This window comes from Brachyhypopomus gauderio, chromosome 17 (genome assembly GCF_052324685.1).
Source record: "Brachyhypopomus gauderio isolate BG-103 chromosome 17, BGAUD_0.2, whole genome shotgun sequence".
In the NCBI taxonomy this organism is placed as follows: Eukaryota; Metazoa; Chordata; class Actinopteri; order Gymnotiformes; family Hypopomidae; genus Brachyhypopomus; species Brachyhypopomus gauderio.
This window is the reverse complement of record NC_135227.1, coordinates 18,316,803-18,343,000: the sequence shown is the minus strand read 5'-3', so window position 1 is coordinate 18,343,000 and position 26,198 is coordinate 18,316,803. Positions and strand designations below refer to the sequence as shown.

Below are 26,198 nucleotides of genomic sequence, written 5' to 3'. Positions count from 1 at the left end.
GGGGCGACGCCCCCATTCGCCCCCCCCGTGGCGCCGGCCCTGCAGCTATAACACAGGACGCGTTGACCTGTTGTCTCACATGTTTTAGCTGGCCAGTCGTTCCGGGTCTAAGGCTGTATGGTCAGGGCTCACTCGTAATGGGGCTGCCGAACCTACTGGCCGAACTGACAGTATCTGGGCCTGAGTTTATGCGGCACCTCGGAAAACGTGCAGGTAGCGATTCTGTGCTCAGAACACGAACAGTGAAAAAGACACAGGTTATCACATGTTTCCAACCTGATACCGACAAAGTGTGTTATAATCAATAATGTTTCTACTGAAGGAGATGGTAAGTGTGGAGGCCCAGTATTGATTACATATCAGTAAGTATTGGTTATCACGTGTAGTTACTCCTTCTAGACGGACGATGGCGCTTTAACTCCTGCAACGTTCACGTTTGGACACGGGCAGGAAAAGCGCTGAGACACACGACGTCATTACATTCAAAATGGTTCCTGTTCGTCCCCGCCGTGGGCCGAGCCTAAATGGGCTTTGATACGACACCGAACTGCGGCTTTATTTCTACGCGCACTATGTGTAAGATGAGAGACGCGGACGCGCCGCTGACCCTCGCGGTGACGTGACACACGCGCCGCTGCGGGACCGTGTGTGCGCGCGCGGGGCGTGAGCGGAATGGACAGAGTGGACAACGGCGACTCGGTTCTGTCTCTCCCCGTCGATGTCAACGAGAACCGCGATAAGACGCGCGCGTGTTTAATAAGCGATCGCGACGCGTCAGGTCCGCCGACGCGCCTGTTGAGCGCCGCCCGCACGCAGCTCCACCCGCCCGGTTCCGCTCCGCCCGCGCCAGGACGCGCTCACGGTGCCGGTAACGGCAGGAACGTGAACCCGTTTGGTGTCGGGCTGCACACGGGACGCGGCACGATGCTGGACTTAGTCGCACCGCGACCCGCACCGTGCGGCCACAAGCGCGTGTGTTCCGAGGAGGGCGAGCACTGCGGGTTTAATGGGTTTCCCGAACCGCCCGGCGATGCCGTGCTGGGTGGAGGAGGGGATGGAGGAGGAGGAGGGGGTGACGGAGCAGCCCGTCCCAGCCCGACCGCTGCTGTGAGCGGAGCCGGGCCGCGCCGGGGGGACGGGATGGTACCGCCGGATCGGGTTTCATGGACTTCCGTGCTGGGGAGTGTTGCGAGGGAGGCCGAGGACGGGCTGCGTCCAACAAACGCATCAGTCGGGAAGCATCGGTTTGATTCGTCTCGTTCGGACTTGCAGACCCGTTCAGAGATGAAAATACACAATGGGGATCTGGACTGTGTGGGCATGGACGACCTACAGACGGCCGAACCCTCCGTGCGCCGGGGGAACCAGCAGACCTTCATCAGAGATGTTTTATTCCAACATGCAGACGGGGCGGTGCGGCTGGGACACTGCGGGGTGTTGGTGGTCAACAGCAGATCGTTGTGTGCCGGGTCCACGGGGGGTCTTCCTGCTCCGGACCGTGGTGTTCCTCTTCATCCACACCAACACATCCGCTCCTCTACCGGTCCAGAGAGAAACCCCGCCAGGGAGGACGAGGCGCAGCGAGCGGACACCCACGACCCAGACCCTGGAGAGGAGGCAGTCTCGGACCTCAGTACCAAGCTGTCCGTCTCGTCTATCGCAGAAAACACCGTCGATCATACCGAGCCCGAACCTCCCCCGGCGGACTTCAGCGGCGCAGGTATCACAGTCCGGCCCCAGTTTCTCAGGACCCAGCCCGGGTACCCGGTGTCGCTTAGCTGCGACGCGACGCCTCTGAGTCCGGCGGACGACGCGGGGTTCTTTGGGTCCGACGGGGACGCGGACGACGTCCTGGGCCCCGGGGACGGCCGTGAGGTGGGCCGGCGACAGAGCGCTCCTGAGGCGCTGGCAGAGGGCGTGTGTCTCGATCCCGACGCCTCGTCGGACCAGACGGCGACCAGAAGACACGGCATCGCCGAGTTCCTGACTAGGTAGGCATGGATGCAGAGCAAAACGTGTCCGAGTGACAGAACTAATATTGACCATGTACAGTTTGTGATGGAGTTGTCCCTTATCGGATGTGTAAGCAAGACAACAGTAAGGAGAGCTGCTACTTTGTAACTCCAACATTATCACTCAACACTTTATACAAGTTATCCCCCCTGCCTGTCGGACACCTTATTCGGTTCATCAAACCTTGAGAAGGTCAGTCAGCTATAATAGATGATTAATCAATAGATGAATTAGTGATCGGGACTGATTGATAATGGAGAGGATGAAGCTACGATTAAACTAGGGTTAACTATCCAGCCCCTTTGACTAACTAGTATGAGACAAGTCATTGAAGATCATAAACGCAAACAGACAAATATCACCCAAAGTCTCCAATTTATTCTTTAACATTATTCCCTGTCATCTGTTGAGCTAAGGTCTGGTGTTATGGACATTCAACTTTGCAGTGTGTTATGTTCTCATACTGGATCTTTTAATGAAATCTCCAGCCAGAACCCTTACAGTCCAGCGCTGGGTTTCTTAACACCACCATAAAACATCTTTAAATGGTAGAGTTAGTATTACATAGATCACTCACTCATTCTCTCTCTCTCTCTCTCTCTCTCTCTCTCTCTCTCTCTCTCAACACTGCGCTGATTTGGGGAAATGCGGCCTTGACCACTTTTTCTGTGTTTTCTTCTTCTTTCTGTCAATATCCTGAGTCAGTGATTTGCCCGTGGCTCTTAGATGTGTATTGAGTAAGCAGCACAGCTGATCGTGAACCTCCTCATTTCCTGCCCAGTCTGCGTGAGGAACTCCTCTTCGCTTCCTTGTTTGTTGAGCTGGCAGTCAGATCTGTACACGCCTCACAGCAGAGTTTAAATCACTTGCTGGAAGCTTTTGGTCTGTTGCCAACATGCCTGCAGAACTGTGTGAAAGTCCCTGTCATGTTTGGGCTAAACAGGTTTTCTGCTACTCTGCATAGACGTAGATACTCTTCACAGATTACTGCAGTAGACAAGGCTGTGTGTGTGTGTGAGAGAGAGAGAGAGAGAGAGAGAGAATGAACGCATGAAAGCATTTAACCTTTTAAACATTTTCTAAAGATCTACACCGCAGATCTCCAAGCAGTCTATTATGACCAGCCACTGAAAACTTTAACCTATCGCTTTTTTTATGAACAGTCTATAAACACTGTCACACCCAATAATGGGTGCTAATATTTGTTTATACACATCATACATAAATATGTGTACACATTTTATGTTAATATTCATATTCATATAATATGCTTGAATATGTATACAGGTATAATATTGCACCATGGTGGAGGTTAGTTCTTGGTTTGAACATCTACTGTGTAATTTGATAAACCATATTTAAAAAAATTAACTAAATGAAATTATCCATAATTAAAACCTAGAGCGTGGAGTGTCTGATTGTCCTCTGTGAAATAAATATGACGAGAACCGTAGAATCCATTATGTTCTTTTGATTGAATTCTAAGGGTTGTCTGGATCACAGTTGTGCATGATCACTCTGGTGTTGCTACCTGCTGTTCAGAACATGGTGCCAATTGTTGTTTTGGTCTGAAACCACTCAGGAACTTTAATGTCATGTTTTGTGAGTTGATCTGTTGCTGCTTTAGGCTTTTTTGCACTATTGCTAAAGCCTCTGGGCTTTTTTTCACTAGTTCAGAGAGCCAAATAAATAAATACATACAGTTGCTGGTTGTTATTCTGAAACACAACTCTCAGGATGACTTCAGATGTCAAGAGATATTGGGTACACCTGTTAGAGGTATTGGGTACACCTGTTAGAGGTATTGGGTACACCTGTTAGAGGTATTGGGTACACCTGTTAGATATATTGGGTACTCCTGTTAGATATATTGGGTACTCCTGTTGGAGGTATTGGGTACTCCTGTTGGAGGTATTGGGTACTCCTGTTGGAGGTATTGGGTACACCTGTTGGAGGTATTGGGTACACCTGTTAGAGATATTGGGTACACCTGTTAGCTGGTTTGGATGACATAAAGCAGCTTCATAGCCAACAGAAAGATTAATTTCCTTGTTGTTGCCAATCGTTTAGCAGCCCAGCAGTGAATGATGAAATCAAGCCTGTCTGGTGTTTAAGGAGCAGCAGCATGCTGACATCAGCACCTTCTCCTTCCTACACAGTGGAAGGAGGCATTGCTTCTGCGATTTCCTGGGCGCTTTTTCTTTTGCACAGACAGTCATGTGGACGGAGCAGGAGGCGTGCAGGACGCTTGGAGCTTTCTGTTCCTCTTTCTGTTTATTTAATCCTGTCTCTCTCTCTCTTTCTCTCTCTTATCTGTCTCTGTAGAAGCCTGTTTTCCTGGAAACCCAGAGGGCCGAAAACTATCCAGACTGCTTCAGGGTGGAAGCTGTTTGGAAAAGTCCCCCTGAAAGAGAACACTGACAAAGACACACAGCAGGTTAGAACCCTCTCAAACACTCCAGAACCACACAGCAGGTTAGAACCCTCTCAAACACTCCAGAACCACACAGCAGGTTAGAACCCTCTCAAACACTCCAGAACCACACAGCAGGTTAGAACCCTCTCAAACACTCCAGAAACACACGGCAGGTTAGAACCCTCTCAAAGACTCCGGAACCATACAACAGGTTAGAACCCTCTCAAAGACTCCAGAACCATACAACAGGTTAAAACCCTCTCAAAGACTCCGGAACCACACAGCAGGTTAGAACCCTCTCAAAGATTCCAGAACCACACAGCAGGTTAGAACCCTCTCAAACACTCCAGAAACACACAGCAGGTTAGAACCCTCTCAAAGACTCCGGAACCATACAACAGGTTAAAACCCCCTCAAAGACTCCGGAACCATACAGCAGGTTAGAACCCTCTCAAAGACTCCGGAACCATACAGCAGGTTAGAACCCTCTCAAAGACTCCGGAACCATACAGCAGGTTAGAACCCTCTCAAACACTCCGGAACCATGCAACCTTGTACAATATGCAGTGCAGGGCCTTCTCAAGGTGGAGAGTTGGGAAAACATTGCTCTAGAACATTTAAACAAATGAGACCCTCAAAGAACTGTACAAACAGATTGGAAACAACCGAAATCACAGCTGGAGCTGGTCTAGAACAAAAGGCACCAGAAAGTAACTGAGAATCTTTCAGAGCTGGTAGCCATTTGGAATGCAGAAGAGAGAGGGGCAGAGAGATCGGAAACACCGGAAAGTGTGTGTCACAGGCTGTGGTAGCCAGCATAGACAGGAGGGTGGGATATGCGGGGGTGGTGTGTGTGTGTGTGTGTGTGTGTGTGTGTGTGTGTGTGTGTGTGTGTGTGTGTGGTGTGTGTGTGTGTGTGTGTGTGTGTGTGTGTGTGTGTGTGTGCTCTACAGCTGCCGTCTCCCCCGGTAAGTGGGTGTAGTCTGAGAGGCGGCTGCACTCTTGCGATCTGCGCTGCTCGTCAGTTTGGGATTCGCCCCACGCGGGCCGCAGGTGGTCGTGTGTTGTGTGTGTGTGTGTGTGTGTGTGTGTGTGTGTGTGCCAGGGAAGCTGTGAGCGATGAATGTGAACGTTCTGTGCTCTCGTCCTTCTTCCAGGTCAGGCCTTTTTTTTTCCAAGAACGGTCATGTGACCAAATCAACATCCAGCCAATGGCATCTTGTCAAGTCACTGCCTGAACTGTGAACCAATCAGTTCTATTTAACTCGACACGCCGGATGCAGCAGAATAGAGTTCCTTTGTTGATGTTTTCAATAAGGCTTTCCATGACGTTTTATATATGCTGATTCAGTTGATTCCCCCGAATCATCCAATTTCCCTGATTCAGTTGACCTGATTCTCCTAATTCTGCTCACTTGATTGACCTGATTTAACTCTGCTGATTGGCTTCTCGCTGCCCCGTCAGTGCAGATGGCCGCTGGGGTGTAGATACACAGCTGTGCTGTATACAATATCCAGGCGTTTCATGGCTGCTTTTCTCATTAGTGTTCTCTTCAGGAGAGCGTCAAATGCCTCAGTGAGTGCAGCTCACGACTCTTGAGGGCCGTGGAGGTCCACCCTGCCGTCTCGCACCGTCGGGGGAGCAACACGCCGAGCCTGTCGTGGTCGCCCGAGCAACTACAGGGCTCACGCCGTCTCGTCCTGGGAAGAAAACGAATACTGGGAACCAACTACACGAATTCATCCAGACTTTAATAGGATTCTCTTGTAGGCTGTGGTAGTGTGGCCTAATCGAAGAGCGGCGTCGTGCTAACTGGGACGCCCACAACTCCCCAGTGAGACGTCTAGCTGATCTGAATCTGTGATATTGCTTTGACATTGACCAATAGGAGGACAGAGTGCTCTGTGGCGCACATATGTTACCATATATGGTCATGTATACCATATCTGGTGATTTGTGGAACTTTGTCATCATGATCTTTATAATCATAATCTATCAGACGATTCCCCAAACTCCAAAATGTCCCAGAGACCTTCTGATTCCATAGACCACAGGTGGTAGCTAGTTAGGCAATGCTCTTCACATGCTAACACAGTCGTTACCTCAGGTTCTTCTTAAAGGACACTCAGCTCTTGCTGTCTTCTTCGTGACCTCCAGGAGCGAGCCACCATGGGTTCTTTCTTATCGTTTTCCTTTTCAAAAGCACAAAACTACCAGGATCACACATGGCGCTTGTTCCCAAACTACAATCTCAGCAAGGACACGAACGGCGTTTGATTGGCGTAAATGTGTAGTCTTTCCTGAACAAGACATGGCAAGAATTTCACACTGTGATCGCCGACATGGTGCCCACCATTAATTCTGGCATAAGCCAATCTGATGAGTATCCAGAATCCTCTAGGGCTTGTTGTGAGAGCTGGTGTGTGTCATAAAAAAGTGGAGCGCAAAAACAAAATAGAATTAGGACTCGTAATTCTACCAATTGGGTCCAGTTGGTACTCGCACTCTTGTGTACGGTACTCGCACCCACACGTACACACACACACACACACACACACACACACACACACACACAACGGCAGATTAACAACACAGCCATTTCCAGGCTGTTCCACTTGATTTCATTAGGAAGATGACCAGATGTCTTGCAGTCCAGCCCAGAGCTGCTGGACACTGCTGGAGGATTTATGGGGGGGGGGGGGGGGGGGTGGTGGTTATGGTTATAGTGGGTGGAGGGGGGGGGGGTGGTTATAGTGGGTGGAGGGGGGGGGTGTGGTGGTTACGGTTATAGTGGGTGGAGGGGGGTGTGGTGGTTACGGTTATAGTGGGTGGAGGGGGGGGGGTGGTGGTTATAGTGGGTGGAGGGGGGGGAGGGGGTTATGGTTATAGTGGGTGGAGGGGGGGGTGTGGTGGTTACGGTTATAGTGGGTGGAGGGGGGGGTGTGGTGGTTACGGTTATAGTGGGTGGAGGGGGGGGGTGGTGGTTACGGTTTAGTGGGTGGAGGGGGGGGTGTGGTGGTTATAGTGGGTGGAGGGGGGGTGGTTATGGTTATAGTGGGTGGAGGGGGGGGTAGTTATGGTTATAGTGGGTGGAGGGGGGGGGTGTGGTAGGTTATGGTTATAGTGGGTGGAGGGGGGGGTGTGGTGGTTACGGTTATAGTGGGTGGAGGGGGGGGTGGTGGTTACGGTTATAGTGGGTGGAGGGGGGGGGTGTGGTTAGGTATAGTGGTGAGGGGGGTGTGTGGTTATAGTGGGTGGAGGGGGGGGTGTGGTGGTTATGGTTATAGTGGGTGGAGGGGGGGTGTGGTGGTTATAGTGGGTGGAGGGGGGTGTGTGGTGTGGGTTATAGTGGGTTGGGTGTGGGTGTGGGTGATGGTTAGGTTAGGGGTGGAGGGGGGGTGTGGGGTATTGGTTATAGTGGGTGGAGGGGGGTGTGGTGGTATGGTTATAGTGGGTGGAGGGGGGTGTGTGGTTATGGTTATAGTGGGTGGGGGGGGTGTGGTGGTTATGGTTATAGTGGGGTGGGGGGTGGGGTGGTGATTGGTTATAGTGGGTGGGGGGTGTGGTGGTTATGGTTATAGTGGGTGGGGGGGGTGGGTTAAGGTTGGAGGTTATTTGTGTCTGTTGGATGGGTTAGAGGGGAGTTGAGAGTGATATCGTCTAATGACCTCACATGACTCGTGTGCTTGTGACTCGTGACGCCACGCTACCTGTGAAGCCTTTTACACACAGAGCGTGTAGAGCAGAATACATATCACGTGAAGCTGCAGCACAGTAGAAGGTGGAGAACCTCTCCGGGACTTGCCAGGCGTAGCGTTTTAGCCACGGTACACGTACTGCGCTGCCTCGTGGGTTGTTTTTTATGCTGATCACTCCTGTATTCATAAAAACTGTGTTTCATTGAGATATTGACCATATAAGGCCAGGTAAGAGTCTGTAGTCTGTTAGATAAAAATGAAGCATGTTTTCATCAGGGATTAAAGTGGAAACTCATTAAATGCTCTGTTGATAACTCAGTTTTTTCCATTGGTTTATTACGTGAGGGACCCAGTTTAAACTACATAGAGAGAATTATACATATTTCTTGATTTTTAAGCACACAGATACATTTTCGATCACTGTCATTGATTAAGACCGCTGCCTCGTGTTAATAGATGCATCAGTCTTGGTACTGTCGCTATGGAGACGCATGTCGGTACGTTACGTTTTGGGTGACTCCGCCCACCAGCTGGGTGTGACTGTGATGTCGACGTGTTCTCTGTCCGTTTGTTTACTCATCCTTCACGTGCTTTTGTAAGCAGCCAATTGCATTTCCGACATCTCCCTCTCTGTCTGATTTATCTGTACTGGAGCCAGAAATAGTCCAGATATCTTTTGTGTACACGCCCCAACATACATGCGTACACGGCTGAAGAGACAAGCTGTCCACGCATGTTGTCCTGGTGACCTTGGAGCGCACGTGTGGAAAAGTCTCTCTTCTTGGACAGTTTGCAGGACGCCATCCGAAGTCCCGCCCTGCTGACTGGCAGGACCCACTGGCCTTCTTCATGACATTCAGGTTTCTTTGTGTAGTTGAAGTGTAACGATCATGATCTCGGTTGTGAAATCAGTTTGAAAATAAAGTCGTCTTGAAGACCTGCAGCGACTGAAGTAATTGTGTCGTTTAGTTAAAGTGTGGTGAAAGTGTGGTAAATCCTTTTGCTCAGATAAACTGGATAGTATGGATGTCCTCAGATAGTATGGATGTCCTCAGATAGTATGGATGTCCTCACAATGAGAATACATGTACTGGTTTTCACTGGTTTAGACCGAGGTGAACGTGTGTATGGCAGTAGTGCAGATGTGGAGGGCACGTGGGTCACACTCGTGTTCAGATGGCGGAGATCTGGCCTTGTTGGGCTACATTGTGGCTGACTTTCTTATTCACTTCCTCACTTTTCTTCCGTTTCCTCATAGTGAACATAGTGCACGGTGGCCCTGCACACGTGGATCCTTTGTAGTGCGAAGACAGCTGTTCTGTTGTTTAATTTCTCTCTCTCTCTCTCTCTCTCTCTCTCTCATTCACTTTCTCACACACACATTCTGTCTCTCACACACACACTCACACACACCCACATACACACACATTCTCTCTCTCTCTCTCTGTCTCTCTCTCATTCACTTTCACACACACTCACACATTCTGTCTCTCTCTCACACACACACACACATTCTCTCTCACACACACTCACACATTATCTCTCTCTCTCTCTCTCTCTCTCACACACACATTCTCTCTCTCACACATTCTCTCTCTCTCTCTCTCTCTCTCTCTCTCTCTCTCTCTCTCTCTCGCTCTCTCTCTCTCAAGGAGTATGAGACAAAGGCGGTACCAGAAGCTGGACCCCACCCCCGGCTTCAGCCAATGAGACGCAAGAATTTGGAGTTTGAGCCTTTGTCTACCACTGGGCTCATTTTAGAGGACAGACCTGCGTAAGTGGTTTTTTTTTCGTGTGTGTGTTTGAACTACAGCTCCCATGATTCATTGCTTCCACATAGCAGTGTTATGTGACTGTATGGTGCCACATATTCAACTGTCTCGACAGAGACAAATTTTTACAAACATTCTTCTTGTATAACTGTGTAAGAGTTAGCCGACCTACTTGCACAAAAACAACAACGTGCGTGTGTGTGTGTGCGTGTGCGTGTGTGTGTGTGCGTGTGTGTGTGTGCGTGTGTGTGTGTGCGTGTGCGTGTGTGCTCGCGAAGCTCCGTGTTGTCACATTAAGGCTCATCTAGCGCCTGTGTGGAACCACAGCTCTGTTTTCCAGACCCGTGGAGGAGGGTCGGTCCTGTTTCTGGGCCGCTGTTGTGCGTGATCATGGCTGTGAGCCCAGAGTCACTCAGGATCGGTCGTCCATATGTCCTGGCTGGCTCTGTCCACGTCTCCTGAGCCTCGTGGACTAGACAGTGTGCGGTGGGGATTGGTTCCTTCACAGTTTGCAGATAGTTGAGCATCTGACCCGCAGCTGAGAGATGCTCTCAGTAGACACCCAGCACAAACCTCTAACACTCTCCACGGAGAACTTCAGTTAGATGTAGCTGGTCAGTGCTCATTGTGTTCCAGGCTGTGCATGAACGTCCAGAGCACCCCCCCCCCGCCCAGACGTGTAAAGTGATTATTAAGTGTACAGTGTAAAGTGATTATTAAGCGTACAGTGTGTGGTTTTATTGACCCTGTGTTTTAGTGTAGAATTACCATTAAATCTGCTACAAGATGAAAACTTGTGCGGTAATTTAATTGTTTCTCTCTGACACACACACACTCTGACACACACACACTGTGTCTGACTCTGTGGAGGTCACCTTGGCTTCTTTCCAAAGCTCGTACGTGCTCGCTGTCACCGTGTTCCTGCTGGGACGTCCGTGGTGGGACGAGTTGGTCTTTTTTCTCCTGTGTGCGATTCATCTCAACAGTTACCTGGTTCTGACCCGTGAACACTGCTGCAGGGGAGATGTCTGTTGGATATGCATATTGGAAAATGTATACTGGAGATGTGTACAATGGATATGTGTGTTGGAGACGTGTATATTGGAGGTGCGTGCGTGCGTGCGTGCGTGCGTGCGTGCGTGCGTGCGTGCGTGCGTGTGTGTGTGTGTGTGTGATCTATACTGCAGCTAATGGCTTGTTTGGTTTGTGTTCCTCAGGAACCTGCCAGCGAAGTCTGAGGAGGAGGCCCAGAGACACAGACAGGAGTACAACGAGATGGTGGCCGGAGCCAAGAGGAGAGGTGTGTGTGTGTGTGTGTGTGTGTGTGTGTGTGTGTGTGTGTGTGTGTGTGTGTGTGCGCGTCTGCACATGCGCGTGTGTGTGTGTCTGTACATGCGCGCGTGTGTGTGTGTGTGTGCGTCTGCATGCGTGTGTGTGTGTGTGCTCTGCATGCGTGTGTCTGCTTTAATGAGCTTTTGTGTCATGCTGTAGCACTGATATACACTAACAGTAGTGGTTAAACACAGACAGTGAACAGCTCTGATCTGAAGTGATCATCCTCCAGTGTGTTTCCGTCTCGATGATGTCATGTGTAATGTCAGTCACGTAGTGACGTGTATTGATTAGGGCGGGCCCAATACTGAGGGAGACGACAGTGAACAGCTCTGATCTGAAGTGATCATCCTCCAGTGTGTTTCCGTCTCGATGATGTCATGTGTAATGTCAGTCACGTAGTGACGTGTATTGATTAGGGCGGGCCCAATACTGAGGGAGACGGTTAGGGAGTCGTGATGTTGTTTACTGTATCAGTCCTGCTATTGAGGTGAGAGTGTCTGACCTTCAAACCAAGCTGGCTGAGAGGACTTGTTTGTGTGTGATCTTCAGGACGAGATGAGAGGACTTGTTTGTGTGTGATCTTTAGGACGAGATGAGAGGACTTGTTTATGTGTGATCTTCAGGACGAGCTGAGAGGACTTGTTTGTGTGTGATCTTCAGGACGAGCTGAGAGGACTTGTTTGTGTGTGATCTTCAGGACGAGCTGGCTGAGAGGACTTGTTTGTGTGTGATCTTCAGGACGAGCTGGCTGAGAGGACTTGTTTGTGTGTGATCTTCAGGACGAGCTGGCTGAGAGGACTTGTTTGTGTGTGATCTTCAGGACGAGCTGGCTGAGAGGACTTGTTTGTGTGTGATCTTCAGGACGAGCTGGCTGAGAGGACTTGTTTGTGTGTGATCTTCAGGACGAGCTGGCTGAGAGGACTTGTTTGTGTGTGATCTTCAGGACGAGCTGAGAGGACTTGTTTGTGTGTGATCTTCAGGACGAGCTGAGAGGACTTGTTTGTGTGTGATCTTCAGGACGAGCTGAGAGGACTTGTTTGTGTGTGATCTTCAGGACGAGCTGGCTGAGAGGACTTGTTTGTGTGTGATCTTCAGGACGAGCTGGCTGAGAGGACTTGTTTGTGTGTGATATTCAGGACGAGCTCAGATGACTTGTTTGTGTTCATCTCCTGACTCTTCAGGGTTTTGTAACTGTAGACGCTGGGTTACAGTTTGAGTGCTTCCAGAATCTCTCTTTGATGGTTCTTTTTTCAGTCAGGAGTAACTGAGTGGTATTGGCCTGATTCTGCCCTGTGTGTCTCTGGAGAACGCTGGACTGCTAGGATCTTCCTGCACTTCCTGTCTCTGTATCAAGGGTTTTGATGAGTTCATGGATGGTTTGTGGACCATAGACTTCTATATAATGCAATTGGTTCTAAAATTGATTAGAAAATTTTGAGCCAAGTTCAAATTGGTGATTCAGACTGAATGGTTCTTTTAATAGAACGAGAGCCCAGCCTGCTTTCCCTTTTAAATCGTTCACCGCCAAATTGAAATTACCCAGTGAACTGATTTTCAGGTCCGTGAAATTTTCAGGTCCGTCTGCTGGATTGTGGTTGTTCCAGTGGTGAATTTAAATGAGTTTCTCTGACATCTTGAGTTCTTGGACTGTTTGTGTCTGGGGTTTAATAGTCAGAGCCCAGGAGTGATGGAGCAGGGTTAGTGTCTGTTCTGCAGAAGACCCTCTTCTGTTGGAGACACAGGTACCAGATCATGTACAAAAGAAAAACTCAAACTCACTCTCTCTCCCTCCCTCTTCTTTCCCTCTCTCTATCTCTCCCTCTCTCTATCTCTCCTTCTCTCTATCTCTCTCCCCCCCTCTCTCTCTCTCCCTCTTTCTCTATCTCTTCCTCTATCTCTCTCTCTCCCTTTCTCTCTCTCTCTCTCTCTCTCTCTCTCCCTCTTTCTCTCTCCTTCTCTATCTATCTCCCTCTTTCTCTCTCTTCCTCTCTCTCCCTCTTTCTCTCTCTCTCTCGCTCTCTCCCTCCCTCCCTCCCTCCCTCCCCCCGGTTGTTGGGTTGTCAGAGCTGAAGGAGGCCCAGCGTAAGAAGCGTCAGGTGAAGGAGAGACTCCAGCAGGAGGAGAACATCACGCGTGCTATGCTCACCTGGAACACGGAGGTCCTGCCCAACTGGGAGAGCATGTGAGTGTCTCCATCCCTCCATCCCTCCATCCCTCTATCCCTCCATCCCACCGTCACGGGATCGGTCGTGAGATCCGTCGTGACCTTTGACCCCTCCTGTGGACAGGAGGAACACTCGGCGTGTTCGGGACCTCTGGTGGCAGGGCCTGCCCCCGAGCGTCCGCGGGAGAGTCTGGAGCCTCGCCATCGGCAACGAGCTGAACATCACCCCTGGTAACCGCCGCATCCTTAGTGGCCAGCAGCACGACCTCTTGACCCCTGCCCTTTGCCCTCACACCATGACTCACTCAGTCACTCAGCAACATCCAACGCCATTCTTGCAAATTAAGAAAATTGGAATATAAACTCTGTGTGTGTGTGTGTGTGTGTGTGTGTGTGTGCGTGCGTGTTTTCCATTTACAGAACTGTACGAGATCTTCTTGTCGAGGGCCAAAGAGAGGTGGCGTAGTTTTAATGAAACGAGCTCGCTCGGTGAGGGTACGTGCTCATTTTGTGCACACGCATGTGCAATTATTTATTCCAATAATAAAAATGTTGCCCTTGCTAGGGGTGACGGCACTCGTGTATGTGTAAACATTAAACCTTAAGGCATGGCAAGCTTATAGCACACTTCATACATAGTGACAATTCAAAGTGCTTTACAAAGACATCAGACACGGCAGGGTTAATTACCACCAACGGCACTCGTGTCGTACATGGCAGTTATTTAGTGTTTTATTCAGCACTGACTGTGCTCAAGTATAACTGAGTTAAACAGTAACAGTGTTTCACACTGGAAGCAGTCATAGGCGGTAAACAGCAACAGTGGGGTTTTTTTCTGGGGGGGGGGGGGGGGGGGGGGTTGTTGGCAGAGGTGTATAATAAAGGTTCAGAAAGTAAAAGTCCTCACCAGAATTTTGCTCAAGTTTGCTAGATTTTCTAATTAGTGCAATCCAGGTAAAATTAGTGGAATCATCAACACAATCCAGGAACCCTGAGCAAAATCCTGGTGAGGACTTTTACTTTCTGAACCTGGATTATACACCTCTGGTTGTTGGTGTCTGTGGTCTCAGCTGGTCCGTGTTGGGTGCTCAGTCTGTGTTTTCTCCCACTCAAGATTGTGGTGCGTCACTGGCAGACAGAGAGTCCAGTTTAGACCTGATCAAGCTGGATATCTTCAGGACCTTCCCCTCTCTCTACATCTTCCAGAAGGTGAGAGATGGAGCGAGGAGGCGTGTTCACGTTCCTGTCCCGCCTTTATTTGCTTGGCTCCTCCCACTTCAAGTGAGGAAGTGGATGATTAGCTTGAAGTCATTGTTGGGTTATTCTAGACACTTTGGTTGTTTGGGTGTTCTTCTCCAGGGAGGACCTTATCACGATCTCCTGCACAGCGTGTTGGGGGCCTATACCTGTTACAGACCAGACGTGGGCTACGTGAGTGTCGTACCTCGACAAGTTACACACACACACACACACACACACACACACACACACACACACACAGAGCAAATGTAGTTTTGAGCGTGGAAAGTTGGACATGGTGTGTGTGTGTGTGTGTGTGTGTGAGAAGGTGCAGGGAATGTCTTTCATTGCTGCTGTTCTTATCCTGAACTTGGAGGAGCCAGATGCCTTCATCACCTTTGCCAACCTTCTGAACAAACCCTGCCAGATGGCCTTCTTCAGGGTGGACCATGATCTGGTACACACACAACCTTCTCGTAAAGCTTAAAGTAGCCCGTGCCCTTGATACGTGCTGTCCAGAATAGCAGCAGATTTGTTGTACATATGTGTGGTCAGCGTTTATTCAGCCCTCTCTGGCCCAGTTACCTCAAAGACTGAGATGTTTGTTCCTGTGAGGATTTATCTACTGTTACATTCATGTTTTCCCCTCCAGATGCTGAAGTACTTTGCAGCGTTTGAGGTTTTCTTTGAAGAGAATTTGCCTAAATTATTCCAGCACTTCCAGACCAACAGTCTGACCCCAGACTTTTACCTCATAGATTGGTGAGTTTAAGACTAGACTCAAACACCAGCTCTATTTACGTCTGCGTACAGCGCCATGTGTAAAGTCGTAGTATGGGGTTAGAGCTAGAGTTACGGGGGCAGAAATTAGTCACAGTGCCCCCTAGTGGAATATGAGCTCCGTCTGTCCTACTTGTGCATTTTAATACGTTTGCATATTAAAGGTGGAAGAGTTGGAACCTGGTGTTGCTTTCACTGCTTGATTGCTTATAAAAGCCCATATCAGTACAAAATACGAAAGTGTGTGTGTGTGTATGCAGGATCTTTACCCTGTACAGTAAGTCGCTGCCCCTGGACGTGGCGTGCCGTGTGTGGGACCTGTTCTGCCGGGATGGGGAGGAGGCCCTGTTTCGGACCGGACTGGGAATCCTGCGTCTGTACCAGGATGTGCTCCTGCAGATGGACTTCATACACAGCGCACAGTTCCTGTCCCGCCTCCCAGAACACACACCGGCACACACACTCTTCAGCTGCATTAACAACACACACATGATCAGCAACAACCGCAGGTGGAACCAGGTGAGTGCAACACACACACACACACACACCTGTGATCCCTACACACCTCACACACACACACACCTGTGATCCCTACACACCTCACACACACACACACTGCACACATTTAGCACTTGCACACTATTCAGTAACCGTTTGATCTTGTCTACAAAGATGGGGAATTAATAATTAGTGAATGGTGTGTAAGTGTGCAAAGATGTGCATGAACGTTTTCCAGAGAATAACGCCCCTGGTGGTTCTGTGCTTGTGTTGATGGGTTTGATATCGGAGGTCTCCCCACCAGTCACACTGTCTTCATCTGGATCATCTGGCTCAGGATTCGGACTGTTGAGAAGTTCCACTGTATTAATTACGTTAGCTTGGGGCAGCACTGTGTATCTAGACTAATGATCTCGCTGCTATCACTGAACCTAATTACTGTTTCTCCACTTTCTATTTTAAGGACGGGGGGGGGGGGGGGGGGTTCTGGTTGGACATTATTAAACACTGAAGTTTTCATGACATTTTTTCTGTGCAGTATATTGTGGTGTTTTGAGTATGTCTCCCTCATCTACCTCAGGTGTTCTCTGCCCTGATGAAAGATGTACCTAACGACACTGACAAAGCAGGCAGTCCTGCGCGGAGAAGCTAACGGCCGCTCTGAGGATCGTCTGCAGATCTAATTGTGCAGTATTAAGGAGCCAGTGGCGGCAAAGCCCCTCTGAGAGGATCTGGACACGGTTCACCAGCAGATGCAACCCACGCGAAAGTGTGTGCAAGTGTGCACACACGTGTGAAACCTGTGTCAGGTCGTCATGTTGCCATATATTGTCCCATCCATTCATTGTTAAAGTCTCGATCATGTGATTGTATGCAAACAAATAATTCTCACGTACAGAGCGCACACACACACATCGTACGTACGATATTGCACACAAACCTACACATGCGCAAACACTCCAAGCAATTACAATACACAGAGATCGTTTATACTTTAGTCATCTTTTTGGGGTTTTTTTTTAACGCGTAGTCACAGTGCCCTCTTGTGGTCGGCCTGTGATTTGCACTCAACCCTGCAGAAGTGAGCAGCTTTGGTTAGAGTTTTCATGTTTGTAACAGGGATGGGTTACTTGCACTACTGCAAAATGATACGGTGCAGTTCTGCACAAGCAGACCTTACAACCAGCAGCCAGTTATAAAAGAGTGCCAAGCCCTTTGTATACACACACACACACTTTAGAGCCTATGGTAGCCTTTCATCAGCTCATACCAAATCTGCCCACATATATACAATCCTTGCTTTGTCTCCAAATGTATTCATTTTGGACCTAATCTCCGTAGCCATGAGCCTGTAGGTAGGTGTAGTTAGGAGCAACGTGGAGAACACGCTTCTCTTTCAGGGGAGAATCTATCGTGTTCCGTTCTGGAATTCTAAGTGCGTTCTACAATGCGACGTCCCATTGTGACACTAGGTGCTATTGTTGCATTAGCAAATAGTTCTAAGTCAGAGAGGTGCATACACACACACCCTTATGCTCTCGGTTGGTTTGAACGGTCACGTGAACGCTCCTTCACACAGCCCTGAGACTCGGCAGTGCCCTCTGGTGTTCGTCACACCACACCACATGAACGCACCAACCTGCCTCCCCAGACGCCATCTTCCCGTTAGTTCATCACGACTCAGCTTGGACCCCGAGCGATTCGTCCAGAACATACTGAAATTGTACAACGTAACCTTTTTTTTATTTAAATAAGAATGAGCTTGCTTTTTTTTTTATTCTGACATTATTGTACAGTTTTCATACAGTCAGTGATGTATAGAAACAAATGGTGAACCAGCTGTAGTCTAGATGTGTAAATACAGAAGTTAAAGTCATGTTGTCCTGTGGTATTTCCTTGTAGTTCTACGGTTTAGATGCAGCTTTGCCTGTAGGGGGCACTGTTGGCACTGAACTAGCAGTAGCACTATTGAGTATCCTCGTATGTTCCTGGCACTGTCAGTGTGATGGACTCCAGCAGAGCCGGTCCTGGCCCAGGGAACCACGGCCAACTGCAGCGTTTTCTGTGTGTTTACGTATAATGTTCCGGTGTTGGAGCAGCAGAGCGGAGGTCCACGTACCCAGTCCTGTCTCCACTCTCCTGAGACAAGGGAAGGCCATCGTGAAAGTGGAAGATGATCAGCCTAATGTGAACACACCTCAGGAGCACAGGGAGTGTGTGTGTGTTTCAGGGAGTGTGTGTGTGTTCTGTTCTGCAGAATGCCGTGATTAAAACAGTAAGAGACCTGCTTGCAGTCCTGTTTTGAGCTCTACCATTTATTGTTGAAGAAAGAACCCTAAGAGAACAAACAAACAGGCAGCGATGTAGCACCTTATAATGCAGTACGGGGGAAGAAGCACGTGTGCTGTATACACACCAACGACCACCGTCACGTGTGCTGTATACACACCAACGACCACCGTCACGTGTGATGTATACACACCAACGACCACCGTCACGTGTGATGTATACACACCAACGACCACCGTCACGTGTGATGTATACACACCAACGACCACCGTCACGTGTGATGTATACACACCACCGACCACCGTCACGTGTGATGTATACACACCACCGACCACAGTCACGTGTGATGTATACACACCACCGACCACCGTCACGTGTGATGTATACACACCACCGACCACAGTCACGTGTGCTGTATACACACCACCGACCACCGTCACGTGTGATGTATACACACACCGACCACCGTGGTCTTCCCCCTCCACTGTTGGAGCTACTGCAGCGTACGACAAACCGTTTTGTCTTCTCAGAACCTCGAATCACGTCTGAACCAGTTTGTTGAACATCGAACTGAAAATGAACGGAACTGAAAATGAACGTGTGACTGTGCAGCGGAGTTCCCCAGTGTGCTGCTACGGTCCCGCCCCAGACGTGCGGTGTGAAGCGGCGAGTGGGGGGAGGGGCCACCGTGCCAGCCCCCTATTGGTCCCCGCCCTTCTCCGCCTTCTCTTTCTTCTTCTTCTTTTTCTTCTCCTTCTTCATTTTCTTCTCTTTCTTCTTCTTCTTCTTCTTCTCGCTCTTGGCGGATTCGCCGCACTTCTCGTCCAGGGCCACGTCTTTGCCGTCCAGCCCGTGCGCGGATGACGACGGTGGGCTTCGTTCGTCCTTCTGCCGTTTCTTGTCCGGACTGCGTTCGCCACGATCTCGTTGACTGTCCCAGGCCGGGGCGCGGTCCCGCAGCTCTACGGCACGGTCCCGCAGCTCCCGGTCCTGCCCCCTGTAATGGGCGTCTCCGCACCTTGTGCTGTCCTTGTATGGCTTGGGCTGGTCCTGCATGGTCTTCTGCAGAGAGAAGAGAAGACAATCCACCTGAGAGAGCTACCCACCCCACCATCTAAAACCAGACCACCCCACACTGCCTCCCCTACCCGACCAACCCTAACCATCCTTACCCGACCAACCCTAACCCTCCTTACCCGACCAACCCTAACCCAACCAACCCTAACCCTCTTTACTCGACCAACCCTAACCCTCCTTACCCAACCAACCCTAACCCTCCTTACTCGACCAACCCTAACCCTCTTTACTCGACCAACCCTAACCCTCTTTACCCGACCAACCCTAACCCTCCTTGCCCGACCAACCCTAAACCTCTTTACCCGACCGACCCTAAAGCCTGGTTTATACTTGACGCGTCGCGGCGCGAGGGTCCGCGCGGCGAAAATGACGTAATCGCTGTGGCTCCGCCCGTGTGCGTCATGCACCTCTCGAATTTTGTAACTTCGCGCGCGCGCTTCAGCGCGATGGACAGTCATGTTTGCCGAGTTCATACACCTTTACAAGGTGGAATTAAAGCACTTGTACGTCACTTTAAAGGTCCATTTCAATATTTCCCAGCACGTTAAACTTAATTAAGTTAAATATTTATACATATACTCGAAAGTTTTTATCACATTATTTAATGGTTATTTATTTTCAAAACGCCCAATCTTAACGTCTTCACGTTCTCTCATAATTCGTCCTGGAATTACAAGAGGCTCGTATTTGTTAACCTAATACAAGAGAACTGATCAGTTGTTGTGAAACGAAGTAGTTACAATTTCAACATTTTAATGTACTTTAGCCTAAATTCCAGCACTTTTCAAACCTGAACCACAAAGCAACATCAAAATGGGTCAGGTAAATGTTCATTCCCCTTTTTTTGAGGGGTGTTTATACTACCACATATCGTTTCGGACAACATTGCAAAGTCATATTTACGTTTGATGCCTGATGTGTATATATACGGTCTCTGGTCAGGTAAAAATGTTCTTTCACCGGTTTTGCAGGGGTTTTTTATTCTCCACTGCCACCTATCGCCACCTATCGTTTCGGAGAACACTGCAGAGACGCTCGCGACGTTCACGAAAGTATAAACGCCTACACCGCTCGCGCAGGGTCGCGCGAGGTGGGCGGAGTCGCGCGCTACAGTCGCTCGCGAAAGTATAAACCAGGCTTAACTCTCCTTACCTGACCAACCCTCTTTACCCGACCAACCCTAACCCTCTTTACCCGACCAACCCTAACCCTCCTTACCCGACCAACCCTCTTTACCCGACCAACCCTAACCCTCCTTACCCGACCAACTCTCTTTACCCGACCAACCCTAACCCTCTTTACCCGACCAACCCTACCCCTCTTTACCCGTCCAACCCTAACCCTCCTTACCCGACCATCCCAAACCCTCCGTACCCGACCAACCCTCTTTACCCTACCAACCCTAACCCTCTTTACCCGACCAACCATACACGACCAACCCTAACCCTCCTTACCCAACCAACCCTAACCCTCCTTACCCGACCAACCCTAACCCTCTTTACCCGACCAACCCTAACCCTCTTTACCCGACCAACCCTAACCCTCTTTACCCGACCAACCCTACACGACCAACCCTAACCCTCCTTACCCGACCAACCCTTACCCGACCAACCCTAACCCTCCTTACCCGACCAACCCTAACCCTCTTTACCTGACCAACCCTAACCTTCTTTACCCGACCAACCCTCCGTACCCGACCAACCCTCCGTACCCGACCAACCCTCCTTACCCGACCAACCCTAACCCTCCTTACCCGACCAACTCTTACCCTCCTTACCCGACCAACCCTAACCCTCCTTACCCTACCAACCTTACCCGACCAACCCTAACCCTCCTTACCCTAGTAACCCTCCCTACCAACCCTAACCGTCCTTTCCCTACTAACACTACTTTTCTTATTCTACAGCCCTGGTTCACTGGGATCAAGGGCCTGTACATTATTATTCTACCGTCACCTTTATTCTTTCAGCACATATTTATCAAAAGTGACGTAGTGCCGAGGCAGAAACAGCACAACAACCACACCACTGCAGGCACGCGCCCCGCTCACGTGTCCTACAGGCACGCGCCCCCGTGTCCCAGCTGGTGTGTGGCGATACCTTCTGCGTGGTGTTGCGTTTGAGGCAGCCGGCGTGTCCTTCCGCACTACTCAGGTCCCCGAAGAACTCCTCGCACCGCTGGCAGAAGAACCCGATCACGGGGATCACGTCTCCCGAGCCTGCCCGGTGGCGCCGGAGGACGTCACAAAGGCCCGACAAAGGAACGCCGTGCATTATGGATGAGGCTCCCACAAACACTTTAAAAAGTTTTACAGTACGCCTGTAGCCCGATGGTGGCTAAGGAAGTGACTAATACTGCCACCTGAGTGGTACTAACGGGCATTTTCCTGCCCATATCATCCAATAGCCCATGTTACGTTTCTGAACACTGTAAAATACCCTTTTACCTGCCTGTCACAATGCATTATGGATGTTCTTAGCAATGTTGCTACTCACTAGATGCATTAGTCTGTATTTATGCTTTTAATTAGCTCACTGTGTGAACTTTAGGCACTACCACCTGTACTATTTTTAAATTAAGAGAACATCTTGTTAATAACGCCATGCGCCTCATTTGTGTTCACAATGAGCAGGAGAGTGCAGAGCTTACACACCCTCACAAGTGTGTGTGCGTCTGTGTGTGTGTGTGTGTGTGTGTGTGTGTGGAGTCTACACATCCTCACGTGTGTGTGTGTGTGTGGAGTCTACACATCCTCACGTGTGTGTGTGTGTGTGTGTGTGTGTGTGTGTGTGGAGTCTACACATCCTCACGTGTGTGTGTGTGTGTGGAGTCTACATATCCGTGTGTGTGTGTGTGGAGTCTACATATCCTCGTGTGTGTGTGGAGTCTACATATCCTCGTGTGTGTGTGTGTGGAGTCTACATATCCTCGTGTGTGTGTGTGTGGAGTCTACATATCCTCGTGTGTGTGTGTGTGGAGTCTACATATCCTCGTGTGTGTGTGTGTGGAGTCTACATATCCTCGTGTGTGTGTGTGTGGGGAGTCTACATATCCTCGTGTGTGTGTGTATGTGTGTGGTGTCTACATATCCTCGTGTGTGTGTGTGTGTGTGTGTGTGTGTGTGGAGTCTACATATCCGTGTGTGTGTGTGTGGAGTCTACATATCCTCATGTGTGTGTATGTGTGTGGTGTCTACATATCCTCGTGTGTGTGTGTGTGTGTGTGTGTGTGTGGAGTCTACACATCCTCGTGTGTGTGGAGTCTACATATCCTCGTGTGTGTGTGTGTGTGTGTGTGTGTGGAGTCTACACATCCTCGTGTGTGTATGTGTGTGTGGAGTCTACATATCCTCGTGTGTGTGTGTGTGTGTGTGTGTGTGGAGTCTACACACCTTCCTGCTTCAGCAGACCCTCCAGCTCCTTCACCAGATACTCTTTCCGCTTCATCTGGATCTGTTTCTCTCTCCTCTCCTTCTCATCGCTCCGCTAAACACACACACACACACACACACACACACACACACACACACATTATTATAGATAAAACCCCATCAAACCCCTAACAAAAGCCACACCCATCAGGGCAGACGAGGAGGCTCGGGGGTGCGTCAGAGAAGACCAGCAGGACGCACGCAGACGTTGAGCAGCCTGTACCTTCTCCCTGCGATCCGAGTCCCGGTGAGAGTGGCTGCTTCCTGAACGGTTACACGGACTCTCCTCCGACTTCGGTGCTGCAAGAAACGACGTGATGTGTTAGATGCACACGACTGCTCCTGCACCATTTTAGAGCTTCAGTGAGTCCAAAATGACAAAAAAGAAAGTCTCTTTACTTCATTTAGGACATGAATTTTAATGTGAACTTTCATAAAAGTTATTGCTGCACATTACTTACCTTTATTTTATCAATTAACTTTTTTCTTTTATTTATAAGAACATTTATTTGCTTAACCAACATTAACCAACATTATTTTGTTTTACGTCTTTGTTCATGGGCTAGATATGCGGGGCGTGTGCACGTATGACAGGTGTGTGGAGTGGTGGCCTGTGCCTCTTCATGGGACTCCTCCCGCTGAAGATTACCTTTAGACAGAGCCTGCAGGGTCTCCAGGGCGGGTCTGAGGACCGCCAGTCCCGCTGTGGGCGGAGCCTCTCTTTGCCCCGCCTGCTTCTGTTTCAGCCTAGCTGCCATCTTGCTGATGTCCGCCATGCCCAGGTTCAAGCCGATGGTCTTGAGCAAGTTCTTCACCTTCTCACACTCGTCCGTGGTGACCTTGCCGGTGGTGTCTGGGGGCGGGGGCGGGGGCTGTCTGCTGGGTGCGGTGTGGACCTGGGGCTCCTGATGAAACCCTGGGCCCTGGTTTGGAACAGTCTTGCAGAGATAAGGAGACTCTGCTAAAGAGAACAGCGTATCCACTGGGGACTGCACCGTTCTGGACTGGGCTAGGGGTACAGTGACGGCCTGTGGCTTCGCCCTCTCTTCGTCCTCTCCATAAAGGAATTCCTCCTCGTCCTCGATGCTGGGGAACATGGGCTTGACGTCCGGCGGCCTGCTGGGGTCGTCCCATGACAGGATACGAGGAAAAGAACCGACGTCCCCCCCGACCCGCTCGTGAGGGAGGAGAGCACTTTGGCCAACGTCAGAGGACGCTCTGGGCTCCCACAGGTTCTGCTGGAGATCCGGAAGGTTCTGGAAGCTTCCCACCTCAGGCTGACTTTCCTGCTTAACTCTCACTTCATCCACGTTCTATTAACATAAATAAACAAACAGATAAATAAATAAATATTAGCCCCAGGAATGTTTACACTTCTGAAGAGTCTTTTTTTAAAATCACCATGGAAATTTTTACTTCCTGTATTGGAGATAACATACTTGTAACATAAAGACTCCTACCAGGATGTTTCATGGTTACATGTACAGAAACTTTCAGTAGCTCACACAATAAAGACGATAAAACCTTTGTTGATGAATAAATCTTCAAATCTTTCCACAAACATAGTAATCTAACCGTACATACATACAATGAGCTTCACGCCACAAATCCACTACCTGGTTCCTCAGGAGGGCACTCTTCACCACAGACAGGTGCTTCTCGAACTCCTTGCTCTGCAGAATGTGTTTCAGGCTCTGAAAGGTGTCTGGCACAGCGCCACCTGGTGGGCTCCCTCTGCCGCTGCAGTGAGAGTCTCTCCGGGTGTGGAGGCGCGGCTGGCTCTTGCTCCTCACCAGTGTCCTGCTGCGACTGCCGCTCCGGGCACGGCTCTTGGCCCTCGGCCGGCTCTTCCCCCGGCTCCGGCTGCGACTCCGGCTCCTCGCCCTGCTCCGGCCCCGGCTCTTCCCCCGGCTACGGCCCCTGCTCCGGCTCCGGTGCCGGCTCTTACTGCGAGCGCGGCTTTTGCTCCGCGTACCGGAGCCAGCGTCCCCCTCCTCCTCCTCCTCCTCCCCCCTTCTGACGCTCTTCTCACTGGACAGTTCCAGTCTGTCCTGAGCCTCCAGGATTCTTAGGAACTCTTCCGCTTTTTTCCTGTAAGAGATTTCTTCAGATTGACTTTGACTCAGGAATAATACAGTAAACATTAAAGCACAGTGACTGTATGGAGAGACGGTTCTGTAATCCAAAATGGTGACGGGCCTTTTGCCTTTTGCAAAGGTGGAATAACTGCTTAAACAGAACAGAAATAGAAACAACAGATTTTTTGAGGCATTCAGTCTAGGGACACAGTGGGGAACTCTGTGTCTGAGAATTAAGTCACCGATAACAAAGAAAACAGGCAGCAGGGAAAACAGCCCTACAGAAAAGAATGAATTTGGGGAAACAACATCAAGTGTACACACCAATAGGCCGTACAGGTCCTGGACCTCGGAGCCACTGACATTCACATTTACGGCATTTGGCAAACGCTCTTATCCAGAGCTACTTACATTTTTATCTCATTTTTATACAAGTGAGCAATTGAGGGTTAAGGGTCTTGCTCAGGGGCACCTCAGTCATGGCCTCAGGTCTGTGAATCGAACCCACGACCCTCCGGTCACAAGACCAGTTCCCAACCCACCAGATCATGACTGCCCATGGACTCACCAAGCACATATGAATGTGCCTCCACAGCCCCGTCCCACCGCACGGCCGGGCCACTCACCTCACTTCCAGACTCTGCAGGTCGGTGTGCTGACCCGTCCATCCCTGGGGGGGCTGACTGGGGTGGAACTGCTGTGGTGGGGCCACCTGGTGGCAAACACAGGAATAGCACCGTGTGAAGATGCTCATTCATCACTCTCCTCCTGTAAATGATCCTATAAGACACTCGGTACCTCGTAAAACGGGTCTCGGTTCGCCGCCGCCGCCGCGCCGAACCCGTCCGGACCGGGCCCGCCGTACGGGGGCAGGTGTGCCGCTGGAGGAGGAGGTCCGGAGAGGGGGCTGGAGAACGGGGGAGGCCCGAGGGGTCCGCGGTACGGCGGGGGGAACTGAGCCCGGTTAAAGCGGTCCGGGAACGGAACCGTCCCGCCGGGTGGACCGTACGGCACGCGCCGGTAGTCCGACGGTCCGCGGTGCATCTCTGATATCTAGCCGAGTATTAACACAACGGGCCACTAAACAACCAACGAAACACGCTGCTCAGGACTCCATACCTCCACCTACCGCATTATTAATAATAATTATTATAATATTTATAAATCATTATAATAATTACTGAATTGTTAGTTTAGGTCGTTCAGTTTTGCAGCGCCGTCCCAGCGTTGTTTTTACTTCTGGTGTTGGGCTTTGCGCGCATGCGCAGATCGCGCTGTCGCGGCGCCCCCTGCTGGTCCGGAGCCGAACGCTCTGCCGCGCACGCGGGTATAGCTGTCCATTATAATGCCTGCACAAAGTCGCGTTTCGCTCGCTAGCTTTGCGAGTTTACGTGCACCTCTTTTAAAA

The 26,198-nt window shown here is 50.2% G+C and overlaps 2 protein-coding genes across 3 annotated transcripts; one reads left to right on the top strand and one right to left on the bottom strand.

Annotated features, from left to right (window-relative positions):
* The first annotated feature begins 456 nt into the window (after positions 1-456).
* On the top strand, positions 457-17,792 carry tbc1d12a (TBC1 domain family, member 12a). 2 transcript variants are annotated; one of them, XM_076979178.1, is made up of 13 exons: positions 457-1,991; positions 4,339-4,450; positions 9,781-9,902; positions 11,118-11,200; positions 13,300-13,417; positions 13,524-13,630; positions 13,820-13,888; positions 14,514-14,608; positions 14,759-14,830; positions 14,967-15,095; positions 15,291-15,400; positions 15,679-15,937; positions 16,497-17,792. In XM_076979178.1, the coding sequence occupies exons 1-13, from the start codon at positions 673-675 to the stop codon at positions 16,566-16,568; spliced, it is 2,667 nt and encodes an 888-aa protein (XP_076835293.1). In that variant the 5' UTR covers positions 457-672; the 3' UTR covers positions 16,569-17,792. The 2 variants fall into 2 exon arrangements, with proteins under 2 accessions (XP_076835293.1, XP_076835292.1); XM_076979177.1 differs by having other exon boundaries at positions 458-1,991; positions 13,820-13,894.
* A 418-nt stretch (positions 17,793-18,210) lies between these two features.
* Positions 18,211-26,108, bottom strand: LOC143481230 (uncharacterized). Its single transcript, XM_076979179.1, has 8 exons — positions 25,589-26,108; positions 25,417-25,502; positions 24,329-24,803; positions 23,362-24,025; positions 22,936-23,012; positions 22,674-22,767; positions 21,382-21,500; positions 18,211-19,267 (listed from the first exon to the last, which is right to left on the bottom strand). Exons 1-8 carry the CDS (start codon positions 25,832-25,834, stop codon positions 18,905-18,907), a joined length of 2,124 nt encoding a protein of 707 aa, XP_076835294.1. The 5' UTR covers positions 25,835-26,108; the 3' UTR covers positions 18,211-18,904.
* Positions 26,109-26,198: the final 90 nt, after the last annotated feature.

Bases quoted from the DNA above. Each gene is read 5' to 3' on its own strand.
- LOC143481230 (XM_076979179.1), bottom strand. From the start codon at position 25,834: ATGCACCGCGGACCGTCGGACTACCGGCGCGTGCCGTACGGTCCACCC. The intron at 25,503-25,588 runs GTACCGAGTGTC...GTTTGCCACCAG, and splicing joins ACCGAGACCCGTTTTACGAG to GTGGCCCCACCACAGCAGTT. The intron at 24,026-24,328 runs GTAGTGGATTTG...TTATGTTAATAG, and splicing joins GTGCCCTCCTGAGGAACCAG to AACGTGGATGAAGTGAGAGT.
- tbc1d12a (XM_076979177.1), top strand. From the start codon at position 673: ATGGACAGAGTGGACAACGGCGACTCGGTTCTGTCTCTCCCCGTCGAT. The intron at 14,609-14,758 runs GTGAGAGATGGA...GTTCTTCTCCAG, and splicing joins CTCTCTACATCTTCCAGAAG to GGAGGACCTTATCACGATCT. The intron at 15,096-15,290 runs GTACACACACAA...TTTCCCCTCCAG, and splicing joins TCAGGGTGGACCATGATCTG to ATGCTGAAGTACTTTGCAGC.